General features: G+C 35.1%; 1 protein-coding gene across 1 annotated transcript; it reads left to right on the top strand.

The window, feature by feature from the left end:
• The first annotated feature begins 58 nt into the window (after positions 1-58).
• Positions 59-18,339, top strand: LOC128999709 (pre-mRNA-splicing factor syf1 homolog). The gene is made up of 18 exons (XM_054426349.1): positions 59-198; positions 2,364-2,512; positions 2,870-2,993; positions 3,264-3,461; positions 3,949-4,133; positions 4,521-4,635; positions 5,490-5,637; positions 5,944-6,095; positions 7,819-8,039; positions 8,874-9,036; positions 9,760-9,873; positions 10,656-10,818; positions 13,107-13,216; positions 14,279-14,482; positions 15,347-15,463; positions 15,880-16,018; positions 16,810-16,959; positions 18,210-18,339. Exons 1-18 carry the CDS (start codon positions 160-162, stop codon positions 18,287-18,289), a joined length of 2,571 nt encoding a protein of 856 aa, XP_054282324.1. The 5' UTR covers positions 59-159; the 3' UTR covers positions 18,290-18,339.
• The last annotated feature ends 1,761 nt before the right edge of the window (positions 18,340-20,100 follow it).

The following is a 20,100-nucleotide window of genomic DNA, read 5'->3' as shown; positions in this document are numbered from 1 at the left end:
AATTCCTGCCCTGAAATGCTCGCACTCCCACCCCACCTCCCGAAATAGGTTATGTTCATGTTGCTGATGTGAGAAATGACGAAAGTCTTACATGTACAGTTCTACTAGTAAATAATATTATCAATTTTAAGTCTAAAAGATCTTTATTTGAGCGGAACCATGCCGGTGTACACAAAAAAAACTGTCGATCTCATATTTGTAAGTTGATTTCTAGAGCGGTGTTTATTTGGTAGATACAAAGTAGTGTTACATTAAGTTACTAGGCCTAGGCTATTGTTTGGCCAAACGTTTTCTGTCGGCTTCGGTTGTGCATTTCAAACTTACAAAGATACAAAACAAGGCATATAATATTGGTTATTATTGCATTCTCTTAATAGGCATATTGCGTGTTTTATTGCTTTAGCTTGCTTTCGTATGTTTTTCTGAATTCCTTTACTAATTAGGTAGCCTATTTACAAGATTTATTGCATATTATGTTTGATGTTTAATGATAAACAATCTCGGCAATTTCCTGTTAAGGAGAACATTCATTATTATCGATGATTTATTTTCGATATATTGATATTTTTGTTTTCATTTACGATCCATATTCCATCTGTTTTAATATCTTAAAACTCATTTAAGTTACAGACAGACACACATAGCGAATATGTCTAAGTTATACTTGGTTCAATAACCGACGAGTTATTGAGTTATAGCTTGTATTAGAGAATAGGATTAAGATCTAATCTGGTTAAGGCAAAAATAATAGCCGGTACCTATATATTGGATTAAGAAATGAAAGTATTCTAAACTAACCTAACATAACAAACCAAACTTGCTGTAGGCTAACCTAACATAACTAACCAAACCTCAAAAGGCTAAGTACCATTTCAAAATTCTGTTTCGTTTGATAGCAGAACGGGAAATATCAAACGGAATTTTGAAATGTTATAGCAAGTTTGGTTGGTTAACTTAGGTTAGGTTAGTTTAGAACAGTTTTACTTATTTCAATATAATTTTTTATTGTTTGTTAATACTGCACAATATTTATTTATCGTAGTTGTCAGCTTATATGTTTCAATTCGTTAAGTAATAATATCAGATCAAAAAAATTAAATTTGATAGCTTATATAAAAAAAATCATTGATAATAATGTCTCCCTTTAATAATAACAACAGGAAAGTACCAAGAAAATGCAATTGATATTTAATCAATAAAAAAAATTATCACGTTTGCTACTGCAATAGGTAGTACTAAATTTTTTCATTCATATGTGGCATATGTACTAGCAACGCACATATGCCACGGCTGGTTTCTATCCATAGACTGCCATCACATAGGATGTGACAGCTTGTTACAATAAAACAGACTGACATCGTATATTTCGTCGGTGTCCGATGTTATTATAAATATCTTTGTAACAGTCTATTTGAAGGCCCTGAATTCTCTGCAGTGGTCTACAGGGATGTCTGTTGCACATGTGCATCACTTGGTCTGTGGATATGACATCATATGTTAGTTAGCAAAACTGATTTTTACTTTGCTGCATCACTGGCCCGCGATCTGCGTGTAACCTACTATTAACCAAGTGAAACCCGGTCTATGTGTAATATTAAAATGTATACCTCGGGCCATGGCAATGACTGCACATCACAAATATGTGGTGATCGGTAGCAAACGTGATATAGGGCCTACTACCAAAAACAAATAATATTTAATGAAAAAAAAAAATAAAACCACAAACTATGATATAAACGAACTAAAGCCTATGATTTTGCTTTTTTACGGGATCAAACATTGTTCTTTTCGAAAATCAACACAGTTTTCAATAGGCCTACTGTTAATATGATAACTGCAATGGAATGATAAAATTAATTGTTTCTCAAATTTTTTACTGTAATTACTTAGGAAATAATTAATTAAACACAAAATCATCTATAACTTTTTAAGCATCTTCTGTTTTTATTTGATGCAAAGCTAACATGTTCAACATGTGTTGTTTTTTAAATTTTGATTTCTAATAAATTGCTAGGCTATTTCCCGATTGATTTGAGAGTGGGAAATTAAACAACTACTAATGTTAAAAAAAACTAAGTTATTAAAGTACCTAAACAAGACGTAGACTCATTGGATAACTCTTTTAATTTTAATAACAATAAGTACTTAGCCGCGATTACTTTCGAGGCAAGTAGGTAAACGGGTTACCTGGCTTTACAAGTGTATTTTAAGTACGGTTTTAACCTACCTGCATCACTGGCCATGTGTAAACACGGCTTTAGGATTTTAGACTAAATTCCCTCCCAAGACACTTTATTAGGTGATACCTCCTTAGTAGTTTGTGTGTTAATTGGTCAAAGATGTTAATTTAGATGTTGTTTTAGAATGAAGAGGATTTGCCATATGAAGAAGAGATATTACGAAATCCTTTTTCAGTAAAACATTGGTTACGATACATAGAGCATAAAAAAGATGCTCCCAAAAATGCAGTTAACATTATTTACGAGAGAGCACTCAAGGAATTACCTGGCAGGTAAGGCATAGTCATGTTTACAGTAGGTCTACCATATTTTAAAGGCATGAACTCACATGTAGCATTCGTCATACACCGAACAGCTACTTGTCCAATCATGACAAGTGTCGATCGGTGTTCGTCTACTCGTCATTTGGCAAACCTTAGTGCTTTGATAGATAACTTTCATGGATTTAAACTTTGACAACTTCTCTTGGAACGTAATTTTATGTCCTTCAGAGCCTGAAGAAGCTCCCCTTGGTAATGAAACTGCAGTAGCCTATAGACTAGGCTCATTAGGGTTCACTTTGACAGTATAAGTCTGTAAAACCTAAGGTACTGAAGCCAAACATAACTTAACTTCATTTTTGTTTCTAGCTACAAACTTTGGTACAATTATTTGAAACTCAGAAGAAGACAAGTGAAAGGACGTTGCATTACAGACCCATCTTACGAAGATGTCAACAATGCTTTTGAAAGATCACTTGTTTTCATGCACAAGGTGAGTTGCTAACGCAAATATTTATTACAAAGACTTTAGGGGAGGGATTTAACTCTACATTCAGTAAAAAAAATATTCACTAAAGGTTTAGATTGTTTGTTAGCTGTAAAAAAGAAGCACAATATAGTTTAATATTCTATTGGTTTTACCACTGAATCCTGTAGTTTTACTAGGAAACGCTAAAATAATTTGTATTTTTACATATTCAATATTACTATCAAATAGAACAATAGGCCTAAACACCATCACATATTGTTTCCGTTGGCTTAGATGCCGAGGATCTGGCTGGACTACTGTCAGTTTCTGGTGGACCAGTGTCTCATCACTCGTACGAGGCAGGTGTTTGACCGAGCGTTACGAGCGCTGCCGATCACTCAGCACCATCGTATCTGGCCGCTCTACCTTGCGTTCCTCAAGAGACACGACATTCCAGAGACTGCCGTCCGAGTCTTCCGTCGGTACCTCAAGGTGAATAGTTAGAAGCTTGACTATTGGTAGAAGTACAGTAGAATTTCAATCGTACGGATCGCCAACCATCTAGATCAGAACAAAATAAATAGTAGGCCTAATCAGTTAACCCTTTGTGTGCTTGGCCAATATTTTGTAAGACTTTTTTGTATGCTTTTTTATGTATTATCTTTAATGTAATAGGTAGACTATTGTGTAAATATTAAAGTGCTGTTTGACATAATTCTTGTTTTTATTTAGGCATACCAAAAACATGTGCAAAATGATTAGGTATCAAGAAGTCAATAAACACAGATTTTCCTTCTTGTTAAATTACTGTAACTATTTGATTTGGTAAACAAATTCAGCCTAGAATTTTATGAAAGGTTTAGCAGATAGCAAAATCAACCAATTGCAATAATGAATAAAGTAGTGCACCGAACAACAATCGTCAACTTTTTTTACATAAGTGATTTTCTTTAAAACTAAAACATTGATCACTTTCCAGCTGTGTCCAGAAGATACCGAGGATTATATAGAATATTTGACCTCTATTGAGAGGTTAGATGAAGCAGCTGTAAAACTAGCATACATCGTCAACAAGGAAGATTTTGTGTCGAAACATGGAAAATCAAACCACCAGTTGTGGAATGAGTTGTGTGAGCTGATATCCAAGAACCCTGATAAAGTGAGGTAAGTAAGAAACTATATGTTCTAGTAAAAAAAATGTCAAAATAGGATTATCAGCTTTTTTCTCTAGTCTGAAAAAAATCATACCAGTTAAATTACAAACACATCATTATCTTAGCTTTCAACGTTTCAACTTATTATAACATGAAAGTAAATAATTTACATTAAAACAGTATGAAACGAGATGTGCCTAATGACTACAGGTGTGACTATTACACCACAGTTCCTGGTTAAGTAGACACCTGCCAAGAAGAGGCTTAGTAGCGCCTGAACTCTTGATTTTCTTAGGTAAGCTAGCTTAATTCTTCTTTTCTTAAAAATAATTTCCAACCAGCCTCTTAGCTTTCCTTTAAAATATAACCTTTTTATTTATATTATTATATATTGCAGATCACTGAACGTAGATGCTATAATCCGAGGAGGGTTAAGAAGGTACACAGACCAACTCGGCCACCTGTGGAACTCATTGGCTGACTATTATGTGAGGAGCGGACTTTTTGAGAGGGTAAGAAAAATTGTAATACACCGCCATCGGTGAATATCATAGAGTCATGAGGATTGTCTGTAAATTAAGGTATTCATCGAGCTCCAGTCTTGGTCATGCAAGCTAGTTTACATTTGACACTAGCACTCTGTTTTTTACTCCCATCACTACTATTCTAGATGGTCTGCACCTCTATACTTCAGCAGCGACACTTCCATATGAATTGTGTTAACTGTGATTAAGTTTCTGTGGAAAGGGGGTAATCCTCAATCAAAATCACTTACTAGTCGAAAAATGTGTAGGATAAACTTGTTTAAATGGGAAGTGGCATAAAGTGCTTGCAGACAGGACACATTAGCGCAGCAGAGCTGACAGTGATTGTTCCATCAATTTGCATCGAGATAGCTAGTGATTCAAGTTGAGTAAGCTTTGCTAATTTGCTTATATTACTGTTCTTAGTAATTAGCTGAAGTATTTGGATTGGCATATTTAAGGCCATCAGGGCCCTTAATAATCTTAAAGATGCAATTCAAAGAGGTCTCCAATCTGTTCGGCAATCTCTTTGTCGGTCACACCACGATCTATGCATGCATTATCACCTAACTTGGTTCCTCCCTCTGGAAACTTAAACAACCACAACTGGCTCTGGTGTCAGATTTATCAAGCTCCTATGGCCCCAACAGTAGCTCATTGGAAACCCTAATTTAGACATACTGCAACATTAATACAGATATTTTTTTCTATATGAATACTGTTAATTGCATCCAAAATACCAATAAGTTTGAAATCTCATCACGGACAATCCTTTACAGTAAATACATTGTACACCTTCAGTTGCATTTTACAAAATCATTATTATAATGATTTGTTTTTAGGCAAGAGACATTTATGAAGAAGCTATCCAGACAGTAACGACAGTGAGAGATTTCACACAAGTGTTTGATGCTTACGCTCAGTTTGAAGAGTTGAGTCTGAGTAAAGTCATGGAGGAAATGTCTTCCAAAACCAATCCAACTGAAGAAGGTAAGAACGTAACTAAGAAAGTAGTTAAAGTGCCGCTTTACGTTGCCAGTTTAAACCTTAGAAATAAAAGCCATTTGATAGCTGCACTCAGCTTTCTTTGATCGATGGGTCGATGGCTTAAGAAGTAGCTGAGCTTTCTTAGTAGCAAAGCCATCGTCTTATTCATTCAATAGTCACCCTTCAACTATCTTCACTTTAAAGCATGCTGACCTTGGTGTGTTGGCTTCCAACAATTGTCTAGTCATTACGACTACCTGGCACCTAGAGTCATACATGATTGAACTCATGTAATGGTGGAATTTACAGATGACGTGGAGGTAGAGATTCGGCTGGCAAGGTTCGAACACCTGATAGAGCGACGGCTGTTGCTGCTCAATTCTGTCCTCCTGAGACAAAATCCACACAACGTTCATGAATGGCTCAAGAGAGTCAAACTGTACGAAGGGAAGCCACATGACGTGAGTATAATCAATAAGAACAGACTTTTAATGTAAATTTCAAAACTTAAATGGTACATAATTGTGTAACATAATTTTATTTTGATAATTTGTAACAACACTTATTAAGTTTTAAAGCCTATAATATACTTGTAGATCATTTATGTACCTATTTTAAAAATTACCCTATTAGAATTCTACTGTTTAGAATAAGATTCTATTGTTTTTTCCACTCACCACTTTGAAGGGCAATGGGTGGAGTTTGTTTCCATCTAGTTTCAGACAGAATAGAAAAAGATGTGGCATACTTTGTGCCACATTTTGGTGATCTGGTCATGTGATTCAAGTTCCAGACCAAATCGTTCATGTTGGAAACGTTAACTGAACGCATTATTTAATACAGAGGAGACAATTTACCGCAATTCACAGGCCCCAAGAGCCAGCTTTGATGAAAGATTGATTAATTAAAGCATTATAACACTGAAATACATGGATTGTTCAACATATTGAATATTTAGTATACAAGACAACTGGACACAACGTGAACTGACATTTGAATCAATAATCAACAATAAATGACGAAAATGAAATAGTGAATGAAATGGGATGAATGAAATAGTGAATTTGATAGGATTATCTGAAATTACATATTAGCGAATTTCCCTATAGGGAAGTAGCTATTACCGTAGGTCTCATGGTAAGACCTAAGCCCGGGACCGATTTACTTTTTCATTTTGATGTCCCCAGAGGCCAAAAACACCATTCGTTCAAATTTGTATATATCTATATATAGATATATATATATATATATATATATATATATATATATATATATATATATGTGTCCATCCGCACGATAACTTGAGTAATTTTTAACCGATTTTCATAAAATTTGGTTTAAAGGTGTAAGGCGGGATAAACTTGAATGAGTTCGCGAACCAGCATGATCGGACTATGGGAACGGGTGTTTATGGGGGGTTTTATGGGGTAAAAATAGGTTTTTCCCATTTTTGACCATAAAAACACAAAATTTCACAATTTCTTTTTAAACCATTTTGTAGAGCTTAAAAAAACAAATAATTTAGTATATTGAAGCGTTATAATGCGCCTAACTGTTACGGAAAAAATTCAAAAAAATTGTAATTTTTAATTCCCATGTTATTCTTATGGAGAATAAGTCAACTGTTGTAGTTTGCTTGTTTATGAACATATTTTGATCAAATTTGGAAAATACATTTTGTACTAAACCACAGTACTTTTTAACATTTTACATAAAAAAAAATTTTTACCCTCCCTGTTGCAGCAAACCTAAGTACTCACTAAACTAATTCTGTTTAAATAGGGAATAAGTGTGATATTTTTAAGGAGACATTTTAGTTTAAATCCAATCAGGCAAATGGAAATTCGCTAAGTCTGCAGGTTTGCTGCGGCGGGGTATTATTAAAATACTATAACTACAACACAATACCTCAAGGGGGCGTCCCCCCGTATCCCAACGAATTTACCCTTCCATTCTCGAAGACAGCAGACACACGACAGAGTGTTGGTTCACTGCTTTTACCCGCCTGCTCCCTGCGTATGCGCGAGCAGCTCTGGGGTTGAGACTAGGCGGGACATTTAAATAGTTGCTGTGCTATGGAGATTGACTCCACAAAGAGTAGTACTAAGGATGGAACCCTGGAGTACTCCAAGTAAACAATTATTTTGTAATAAAAAGAAGCTTAGAGTAAGAATTTGCTTCCAGATAATAAATACGTACACAGAAGCCGTGCAAACTGTTGACCCCAAACTAGCCGTGGGTAAGCCGCACACTCTGTGGGTGTCATTTGCCAAGTTCTACGAGGCGGCTGGACAGATAGAAGACGCCAGGGTAGTGTTGGAGAAGGCGACGTTGGTGCCTTACGTCAAGGTAGACGACCTTGCGTCTGTGTGGTGCGAGTGGGCCGAGATGGAGATCAGGCACGAGTAAGTACATGAGTTAATAATTTTCCTTTAGTGTATATCTATGTCATTGGCATTTTAATTGTTTTTTGTAAGGAAAAACCATCCACTCCTTGGTATTCCTTGCTATCAAATGTTGACCTTTTGTCAGATAGCATCATTAATTGAAAGATTGGTGAGGTAAGAGACCGTTTTCTAAACTAGCCTTTTCAGTTCAGTTCTTAGATTTGAAAAGATTCACTTTACAGAATTTTTTTTTACTTTACAACACTAGTAACAGACCAATGAGGTTCAAGGATTGAGAGAAAGGAAGTAAAATTGTAATGCTTTGAACGTCAACTTATCAGCTGTTAAGACCAATTTAATTGTTAATGAGTGGTTGGTATATTGAGTCGTTGCATCACTATCAGTGGCAATGATAGGTTATAAACGAAAACATATCTTTTCTTAGAAGTTATGATTAGTATTAGAAGTAGAAGTAGTACTTAGAATTCAGTATGGGTAAATAGTCTCTACAAGATCTCTGTGTAAACTTGTCTGCTAGTCATTTTCAGGTGTTGAAGGACGTCATAATCACTTTATCAGAAGGTTGTTGATTCACATACAGTAGGCCAACATAAACGGACATACAAAAACACGACATTACAATCATGTACATTAAATTAAAAGACAACAACAATAATATCGAGAATGGGTGTAGAGTTAGAAATTTCTACACCTGAAGTCCTTTCTAGTCAACACTAGTTAACTAGTTATAGTGATAAGCAACAATTGGATCACACAAAGCAGGTGTTAAAATCAATTTTTTAAACATAATCCGGAGGCCACGACCAAATCTTATGTTATGTTGTTTGTCAGGAACTATGACGGAGCACTACGTTTGATGCAGAGAGCCACAGTGATGCCAGCACGCAAGGTGGCATATCACGACGAGACAGAAACTGTTCAGATGAGAGTGTACAAGTCACTCAAACTGTGGTCCATGTACGCCGACTTAGAGGAAAGCTTTGGTACTTTCAAGGTATGCAACTGTGATAAAACCTGAATCGAGCCGTGAATTTTGCAGATAAACTATTTTAATTTAGATGCACTGATTCTGAGTCTCAATGCTTTTTATTGGATTCAGATAGGCTAAGGACCTGTGTGTGGAATGTATCCACTATCCAGCAAAGCAAGGAGTGAGCTCTGATAAAAAGTTGTGGTAGGTTCCAGAATCTGAAACCATGACATTGCTGTCTTCAGCCCAAAGTCTGTGGCGCTACCAACTGAGTCATAGACTCACCAATGCACCATTTGCAGAAGGTGTCTGTATTTTCAAATGTATCAGTTATTTTTGTGTTATAAACTGTGCAACAATGATAGGGTAAGAAAAACTACAAGTGAAATACCAAAAGTATAACTAGATACAATTAGATTTCTCTACTGTTTCTGTAAGGTCATTAGATGACACTGTGCTATCAAGGTTTTTTTTATCGGTTTTTTAGTTTTACAAAACTCTTTTTTTCTGGGCCTACACTTAACAAAATCCCCCAGGGAACAATTTCTTCTATGTGCTCTATGACCTACCTGTACTTCTTCTGAGTTAAGCTAGCTGCTACCCCTTTATTCTACAATTCAAAACCCTGGCCTTTCCTTAAAAAACCATCCTGTTGTTAATTTTAACATGAGTTTTCTTAGGTTATAGTATAGACTGGTTTGTATGTTGATGTTGTTAATGATATAAATATTTATTTTTATTTTTCAGTCCTGCAAATCCGTGTATGATAGAATCATTGACTTAAAGATTGCAACACCACAGATTATTATAAACTACGGACTCTTCCTTGAAGAACACAACTACTTTGAAGAAGCTTTTAGAGTAAGTAAGAAAGATCGGTGTTTTGGTGGACCATGGATCCTTTCCTTAATCTGTCATGAGCTCATGTGATTTTATATAACCTCCATTCCACTCCCGTCTGTGGATGTTAACAGTAACTAATGGTGATCTAATTAATTAATCCCTGGTAATCTAATACCATTTAAGGATAAAGATGGAACCCTGGAGTACTCCCAAGTAAATAATTATTTTTAGTTGGTTTTGCACCTTTTCCAAGTTTATAATTTGTTTGACAAATCCAAAGTATGATTCTCAAATTCATGTTAAAACAAACAATTAACTTTCGTATAACATTCATAAGTTTTTTCCCTGATAGTAGCAAAAAATATAAAAAATACTCTTCATGCACAAGATTTCAACGTTTCAAGTTTATGTGTTGTAAGATTTTGTCACACAAAATTATCACTACCTGTCCAGTCCAGCATTTTGACCTTGATACACATTGTCATCTTCTGGGTGATTTGACTCCACACAGTGAAATTGTTACTGAAGAGTAAAAAAAAAAAAAAAATGCTGTTCAATAGTTTTTGCCAAAATCACATGAAGGTCATTGTGATGTTATGATTTTTATTTAAAACAATTCTGTACACAAGATCTGTTATTATTATTTTTAAGGCTGAAGACTTATTATTATATTAAGGATATAAATACTTAAATAAATGTCTTAGTTTACAACTTTTCTTGAAGATTATTGAAAACAAATCAATGGGATACTGATACAACCAAGTCACTGTAATTGTAAATATATTTTTTTTATTTCACAGGCTTATGAGAAAGGCATAGCTCTATTCAAATGGCCCAATGTGTACGACATTTGGAACACTTATCTGACAAAATTTCTCAAGAGGTACGAAGGCACGAAGCTGGAGAGGGCTCGAGATTTATTTGAGCAATGTCTAGAAAACTGCCCGGCTAAGTTTGCCAAAGGTAAGCGAGCAAAATTTAATATAAAATAGGTTTACGTACCTTACGTCGTCAATCCTAGTATAGTCTCAGGCGATTAGTTTCAGAACTGACGTTTCATTTTGAAGCCTTGTCGTCTAACACAAAATTATTTAAACATGATGTCGTCGTCAAAATACACAAATATTAAACACAAGAAACCAGCCTTCGCATATGTGCATTGCTGGTCTATATGAATGAAACATTTAGTACTATTGCGGTAGTTTTTTTTTCCCTTGGACGCTAGGCACGGGCCTGGGATTGTTTTTCACATTACTTCAGGCTAGACCTAGGGGTTGCGGCATTATCACTTAGATAAAATCCATTGGTGACTTGGCGGGGATCGAACCCGGGACCTCAGGGACTGAAGTCCCGCGCTCTTGCCACTACGCCAGCTCGCTCCCCAGGAAACGTGTTAAAAGAGATATATTCAGGGTGTCTACCAACCGGGAAATCCGGGAAAACCGGGAATTGTACTTAATATTTTACTGGCCATGAAATGTACGGGAATTGTCCTTAAATGCCAGACTATGTCCTTAAATTTTTAATGGGCCATAATTATTGATCGCTAGTTGGTTAGGAGCACATAAAAGGTTTATCAGATGTTTGTTTACATTTTCATAATTTATTACTAGAGTATGCAATAAAAATCCCATTAGCAATCTCAAACCCATTAATATTTTATCACGACAATCAAGTGTCAAGTCAAGTACTTCCAAGAACTGTTGACTCAGCAGCTAGCTCATAAAAGTTGTATCACTTTTATTCCTTTACAACTTCTTTTTTTATTACTAGGGTAATTATTATTAGATCCCAAACCTATTTTATCGTGAAAATAATAGCTTTATAATGGCTGTTAAATTTCACTTCTTACTTGTACTTTCGGCTTGAAGATTCAATTTGCCGCGGCCAGTGCCTAGTGCCATAAAACTGTTTATGGTTTCATATTAAATATGTAAATAATCTACAGTCTTATTTTGTGAGTTAACCTTTTTTATGGATATTTTATCTTTCAATTGTCAAAACCACAAGCATTGTTGTTTGCATTAATGTTTTATCACTACAGTATGTAGGCCTGCTTGGTTTCAAATTATGTCATTGCATTTTCTGTATCTTTGTCTTATATTGTTGGCTATTCAGGTTTCAATGTTTTTTGTTTCCCATATATTTATTTATTGAGTTGTATGCTTTAAGCAATCTAAATCTTATGAACTAGAATGATGATAGTGACTTTGCTGCTATTATAACCTCATTGTTTGTTACTCAGTTTATATAGGCCCTCCTAAATAATTAGGTCTAGGCCTGGGTATTTTGATTCTTGAAAGAGCTGTAAAATATATTAAGAAAATGTAATTGAGCCTAAGATAAACCACTAATGATTGCTATGTGTCAATATTAACTTTGCAAATGAAAATACAATAATCTTACTCTGTGCTTATTGCTTATCGGTAGCCGCTTACCATACCATGATTTTGTACTAAGAACTGAGTAACAATATGCATTAAAGATTTTTTTTTCAAAAGTAGTCGAGAACCTAACGTTGTGCCAGGGCAAATCATGCCAAATTAATCCGCCTGTATCGGATAAGCTATGTTATGAAGTTTACGTGACCGATGAAGATATTTGTCGCTATCGCAGGAGACAATGATTGTGTTTCTCTGTTACACTATAAAAGCTATACCTAAAGTATAGGTAGGCCTATGTTTGTTTACTTTCAATAAATTTCTATTTTGAAATTTTTAACTCTTATCTATTATTATTTACTTTTCTCTCTGGTACAACTACTGTACAGTGAGTAACAAGATTAATACAGTTTGACAAATCAGGAAAATTATTCGGTAGGCCTAATGACACCGATAAAGGTTACGGCAAAGTGTCCTTAAATGTACGGGAATTGTCCATGAATTTTTTATCCAGATTGTAGTAGACACCCTGTATATTGCTTTTAAAGTAAGAAAACAGACAACCTAATGCCTTGAATAGATTTGTCAACTTATAAATTATTTAACATGGCTACAAAGGTTTTTCATTAATTTTCTGCCTTTTTGGACATTTTCCAAGCTTGCTAGTTCTGGTTTAGGTCAGACAATTGAGACTCGTATGTATATGTATATTAAATTTATAAAGTTCTGTTTCTCACTCTTTACCGAACACAAAGACACACCAAAGTTGCAGTGTACACAACAGACCTCTAGGAAGAAATATTTTTACTGAATACTAAAAGGCTTAGACATTATTTTCGTTTGTCACATGAATGTGTTCGGATGTTTTAGCCCTGTACCTACTCTATGCCAAGCTGGAAGAGGACCATGGCTTGGCCCGGCATGCAATGGCAGTTTATGAGAGAGCCACTGCGGCTGTACTACCTGAAGAACAGTTTGAGGTAAAATCTCCTACGATTGTAATATTCTAGCACAATTAAAATTATGATAAAGTTAATTTTACACAGTTGCATGTAACAAAGATCATTTAAAAACTTAGTTGTACAGTTGAGTATTTTTATACACTGAATTACACACATGAAAAGGTGAATGTTTTGAGTTACCTTGCTTAGTTGAGTGACCCTTTGTAGTAATCCACTACTTTAGTTTCAGACTTCAGGAGCCCACCATCAAATGTGACAAAAACATCAGGTTATTTTTCGGGTTTGGTTAAATTTGATGTTACCATTGTAGAACACATACAACACAAATACGATTAACTAATATAATATTTTTTATCAGTCTTTTAACTCCTATGTGCGTAAGTTGTAGCCAGTATGTAAGTTTTTAGGTGAGTCTGTGGCTCAGTCGGTAGCGTCACATACTTCGGGCCCAAGGCAGCGATGTCGTGGGTTCGGATCCTGGTCCCTGCCGCAAAAATTTTATCAGTACATTTCACTTTCGTACTGTACCGGCTCACCCCTTGTTTTGCTGGATATGTTCCACGCACAGATCTGTAGACTATGTGGACGGGCAAATTCAAGGTTAAAAGAATCCGCCAACCTCTTAAAAAAAAGTTGTAACTAAGATTTTAAATTATCATTGTGTATCTAAGTGCACACATTTTATCATGTATAAATGTATGTAATTTATCGTCCAAAGGACATATTGTATTTTATTTAATATATAGGTTAAGGAATGGTTTACATTTCATTTAGTTTCGTAAAATATCTTTGGAATTAAAAATATTTTGACTTTGAATTTTAATACTGAAAATAGCCAGAGTTACCACAAGAGACATGTGTGGGGACGCCAGAAGAGTCATAATGTTAAATAATTTAAATTCATTTAGTGATCCAGTGGATACTATACCATGAAAATGAAAAGGATTTGTTATTATTTATGGCTGTTTGTATTATTAGTCAATGGCTGTTTATTTATTGTACAGTTGAATTGTCTCACTATGTGCCCTGTTGCAAAAAAGTAAAGCTACTTCTCTAGTAACTCTATCGATGTTTTAACAGCTATTCAACATCTACATCAAGAAGGCCGCGGACATCTACGGAGTGCCCAGGACGAGGCAGATCTATGAGAAGGCCATTGAGGTGTTGCAAGAAGAGAACTGCAGAGAGATGTGTCTCAGGTTTGCAGAGATGGAGACAAAGTTAGGAGAGATAGACAGAGCCAGAGCCATTTACGCACACTGCAGCCAAGTGTGTGACCCCAGGGTAAGGGAAGCACTGTGGACCATTCCTCTGTTTAATCTGTGGGTTATCTGTGCAAATAGTAAGCGGAAGCTTTTTTAGCAAGAGAAAATTTTTTCACAAATTCAGAGATGTTATCGAACTGAAATAAATGCATTACAGCTTTTGGAATGTGACAACAAAATTTCTTTGCATACTTACAACAATGTGTATTAAGGTTAGGATGTTTTGTGAAGCAGCATTGTTGAGGCGCCGGGATAAACAATGTCGTTGCGAACTTTAAATTCGTCAATCAAAAGTACTCTTCATTTACGTATACTGTTAATCATGGTTATTAATTTATAAATTATAATTGATTTGTTGCTAAACTGGAACATGATTTATTATGTTTGTTTTTAACATTTTTACATGTACAAATTTATTTAGGTATTTCATACGCTAAAACAAACTGAGCCTAATTTTTTGGTTCAGTTGTCTGGAGTGAGGAGAGTAGTAGAGTAGTGAGTAATAAATAGTAAAAATAGTGTGCAAAGGAAAACATTGAGGAATCAACTGTATTCCAAACTAATTTCTGTGAACAAAATATCACTTTGTATGACAAATGTAGACAAAGTTAATTTTTTATGATAGTGGATATAATGTTATTTTGAGTTTATTTGGAATATTTTCCATCACAATCCGTAAAAAAACAGATATTTACAAAGTTTTGGGATCTGGTATCTGATCTTAACAACAGGTATACACAAACCCACCCAAAGTGCAAAATATTAAAAACACAAATATGCTCTACACAAGATTTCTACAACCCGATTGACATGAATTTAATGCTGAGATGGCTGCTGAAGACGGTTCATTCACACACTATATACTCATACTTTGTCACTACAGGTGACAGCTGATTTCTGGCAGACGTGGAAAGAGTTTGAGGTTCGTCACGGGAATGAAGACACGATGAGAGAGATGCTCAGGATAAAACGCAGTGTACAGGCTACATACAATACTCAGGTAAGTCTATCATGCTAGTAATGGGATGGCTAAATATACTAAACATATATTAGCATAGTTGTGCATAGGTCATTGGATTTGTCACGTTGAAATGAGTAAAAAATTATAGTCCTTTGTTAGATCCTTGTGATGGTACTTTTTTTGTATTGGGCTAATTTGAATAGTAGCAGCCGTCCTCTTGGAAAGATCCACTTTTATCGCACTGGTGACCTTATTAAAAGACAGGCATTATGTTCAGTCAGATAAACGATTGATGTTAAATCTAAATTACTTTTAAATAATCTTTTTGCAGGTGAACATGATTTCCCTGTAGATAATGTCGGCTGCCAGCAATGTTTTTGGCATAGTGGCAGACCTGCCCCGTGGTGTCAAGACTATTTATTAGGCTACATATCTAATAAATTATCGGTTTGCAGGTGAACATGATGTCAGCTCAAATGTTGTCGGCTGCCAGCAATGTGTCTGGCACAGTGGCAGACCTGGCTCCTGGTGCCAAAGATGGAATGCGTATGCTGGAGGCTAAGGCTGCTGAGATGGCCGCTGAGGATAGGACAGGTAAATGTACTCACAGTCAGTTCATTCTCACACTAGTTGGATAATAACTACATAATATAATATAAATATTTTAACAGCAGAATTTCGATCTTCCAAAACAATTGGTACCGTACCACATTCGGTTGATATAGATAGACAATTGGATAGTTGATTTTTACATAACATAAAGACTATAAATTGGATTTTAGAAATTGTTGTGCCTAGCCTAGCCTAAAAGCTTTAATGTTTGATCACCAAGTAAAAAATCAAAGCTTTTACTATCCCAATAGCAGAGCGAATCTGCATAGATTTCGCAATCAAGAAATTCACACTTTTACTGGAGGAGGACGATGATGACATTTTCTTGAATGTAGGAGACAATGATGATGTCTACAGGAACAAGACCAAGGAGATGTTCAGGACTTTGTTGTGATCACAGAAGACAAGGACGATTTTATATTTTTTGCATCTTATTTCAGTGAAATTGAGTTTTTATAATTTGTTCTGTAAACGATTCAAACAATCATCTAGATTCAGATAGTTGGAGTTTGGAATTTAGAGTTCTACTGTGTTGTGTTTTTTTTTTTTTCAATAGTAGTCATGACATGTTTCTTAGCTAGTGGATTTTGTTCTCGTGTGTGATTTTGTTTGCAATGAATCACTAAAAAAGATAATAATTAATTTGATGGACATTATTTGCTAGTAAATTTGATTTACAGCATATTTTAGTATTTTAGGCGATATACATTACATTATATTTTACACTTATTCCCTGGATTTACACGTGTTATTATCGTTATCGTGTGTTACAGCACAAGTGAAGGGTGGAAACATTCTCTTTGTACGGGGAGAGACGCAGGGCCAGGATCGTGATGGGACGGACACCACTAGGGTCCTCAACCCTGACGAGATCAACATTGATGAGGATGACCACGACGTCAACGATTCGTCCGAGGAAGAAGGTAATTCTGGTTGAATTGATCACAGTATAACCCCCCATATCCGACCACAGGACCGGGCCAAGGTTGGAACTGCGAAAGTTTCGGATATCAGGAGGAGCATAGCCTGCAGTCTCCATGACTTTGGTTATTGTCTCACGACCACGGCAACACCCGTGAGCACATCTTATAGTCTCAGCGACATCGGTAAAATTGTCTATCGCGACCGTGGCAACAACCATCAACAGAACATGTCGTGCAGTCTCGGCGAAACCGGCCGTAATTGTCTACCGAGACCGCGGCAACATCCCCATTGGCCTTTTGGGTATCCGAACGTGATCAGCGTTATCACCCTAGTAGACGGTCCGACACTAGGTCGGATATTCCGAGGAGTCGGATATGCCAACGTCGGATATGAGGTGTGCTACTGTACAAAGAATGTGTATTCGTATTGACTTGTAGATATCCCACATATCTGGACTAGTTGTAGCCAATTATTTGAAATCTGAAAAAGAACACAGTATATGTGCCACTCAGAGAGTGCTACACTATAATATTCTACTTTTTTCTAATAATTTTGGTTGCTTCGATAGTGACATATAAGTTTCTGTAGTTTACAATATGAGTTCCTATTCTGTTTGGCAGAAATCAGTTATTTAGATAAGCACACTCTATCTATGGCTCAATTCTACTATGTTAGTTTTTATTATAAAACTGGCAACAACTCTTCATAGGTATGTAATACAGAGTTCTATCCCTAGTCAAAGATAATACAGTGTTTTTTAAGACACAATCAAAATAACAATTGATAAAATAAAATGATTACGTTATTCAACCACAGATGTTGGTCTGATGACTAGTTTTGTTCCTTAGAACCTCATCAGGTCCTTTTGTATGCAACCACATCATCAATGTAATAATAATTTGTGGAGAGACATCAATAGATTAGAGACTGTCACATTCACAATAATTAAAACTTGTCATGTTGATAAAATAATTAAAATGGAATAAAAATGTATACAACTGATTAAAACTGTAGAGGCTGACCAGCACTGCCTTATCACTGTCAATGACTAAATAAAACTGACTGAATCATAATGTTTCTTCTTCTCTCCAGTGCCACCTGTATTTCAGTCAAATATATTTGATACATATATTGACAAGTAATAAATCAAAGAAGTATAAGAACAAAACAAACTGATATAAAATGATAAGTTTTAAATTGTTTGGAAAAAATATTGACAACGACAACCCTTTTGACATTCATTTTTCAGATGATGTCCCTGTGGAAAAACAAACTATTCCTTCTGAGGTGTTTGGTAGTTTGAAGAAAGATGATGAAGATTCAAGTTAATAATATTGTCAACTTCCTTTATTTAACTAATATAACATTTAATATGTCAATGTTTGTCTTGATTACTCCTTCATCTTGCCACTAAATGTCAACTCTCATCTCTTCTCTTCTCTTCTCTTCTCTATTAACATGAGAAAGGGGCTACTCTCGTTCTTAGAGGTTGACAATTTTTCTCCTCTCAGTCTCCTGTCGACAGCTGGATTTCACAAGGTAAACCAATCTCCCTATGTTTGCCCAAAACTTTTACACATTTTAATAAAATATTTTGGAAAGTCATACACAGTTGGGGAGAAACGTAGGTTACCGTGCTTGTGTTTAACTGCCAATATAATGTGAGAAAATGTTGTCCTAGCAAGAACATTATTTACATTAAATTTAAAAAGACACTCATGAAGATCACACTGATTGTGTCAAAAAATGATTTGCGCCATTCTAAAAAAAAATCTCATTGAAAAAAAAAATGTGTACATGGTTTGCCTTCATAAATTAGCTTTTGTTGTTTACATCTACTTTGGCTACTGTATTAGTATTACATTTTAAAGTTTCAGCACTTTGGTTGTATAGCTTTCTTTAGTTTAATGTCAGTTGTAGGCTTACTCAGGCAGATACTTTAGAGAAACTATGATTATGATTTTTTTTAATTAAAAATTTTAAAATCCTATTTAACTAATAGAAAGTAGTATGTATCTGTTGGAGGCAGTCAGTCTAACTTAAGATTAGATGAAGTAGGTGTTCCACAGGGCTCGGTTTTGGGACCCTTCTTGTTTTTAATCTCCATAAATGACCTGCCGAGGAATGTTGATGTAGACACTGTTGTATATGCTGATGACACAACTTTGATTGCAACAAATAGAGATATCCATGAGCTTGATTTAATTACTAATAAATCAATAATGTCAGCTCTAAATTGGTTTTCTTCAAATAAATTGACGTGTAATCAAGAAAAAACACAGAAAATTCTTTTGAGTCTATCCCCACTTGACAATGAATTAAAATCTGTAAAATTATTAGGATTCCAAATTGATTCAAAATTAAATTGGCAAGAGCACATAGAAATCACTTTGTAAAAAAATTTCCAGAGTAAATTATCTAATTTGGAAACTCAGAGATTTTGTTAGTTTAATGAATACCTTCGGATTACTTATTTTGGGTTTTTTCAATCTCATATTTCTTACGGGATTATACTATGGGGACACTCCCCCCACACCCATGAAATTCTTTTACTACAAAAAAAAAGTCATACGAACAATCTGTGGGGCTGGCCCTGTGGATAGCTGTCGACTTCTTTTTATAGACCTTAAAATTATGACCGTTGTAAATTTGTATATTTTTCACATACTCCTCTACACTAAAGCCAATCTTCATCAATTCACTTGTAGAGAGAGTATACACTCTAACAATACAAGAGGCAAATCCAATCTAGATATCCCTGCTCATAGATTGGCCAAAACAGATAACTGCCATAAAATAAATTGCATACGGTTTTTTAATAAATTAGGTCTGGCAGCAAAACAGGTTTCTTTTAATAGGTTTAAGTCTAAAATGTTTGAGTGGCTCATCCAAAATCCATATTACTGTATAACAGAGTACTTAGTTTCTGATGTTAATATTAATTTTTGATTTAGAACCCACTATATTTTATAGCTTTAGTTTTTATTTCTATTGTTGACTATGTCTATTCCTTGTAAAGGTCAATGACAATAAAGATCTTGATTCTTGATTCTATGATACTCCTTATAACATAACAAATATATCAGCTACATTTTGGGTTCAAAAGGTTAAAGGAAATCTTCATCAAATGTATATTCGGA

The sequence above is a fragment of the Macrosteles quadrilineatus genome, unplaced genomic scaffold (genome assembly GCF_028750875.1).
Source record: "Macrosteles quadrilineatus isolate MER2022 unplaced genomic scaffold, UCM_ALF_1.0 Scaffold_8__2_contigs__length_117827958, whole genome shotgun sequence".
NCBI classification, from domain to species: Eukaryota; Metazoa; Arthropoda; class Insecta; order Hemiptera; family Cicadellidae; genus Macrosteles; species Macrosteles quadrilineatus.
This window is presented reverse-complemented; position numbering and strand designations above follow the sequence as displayed.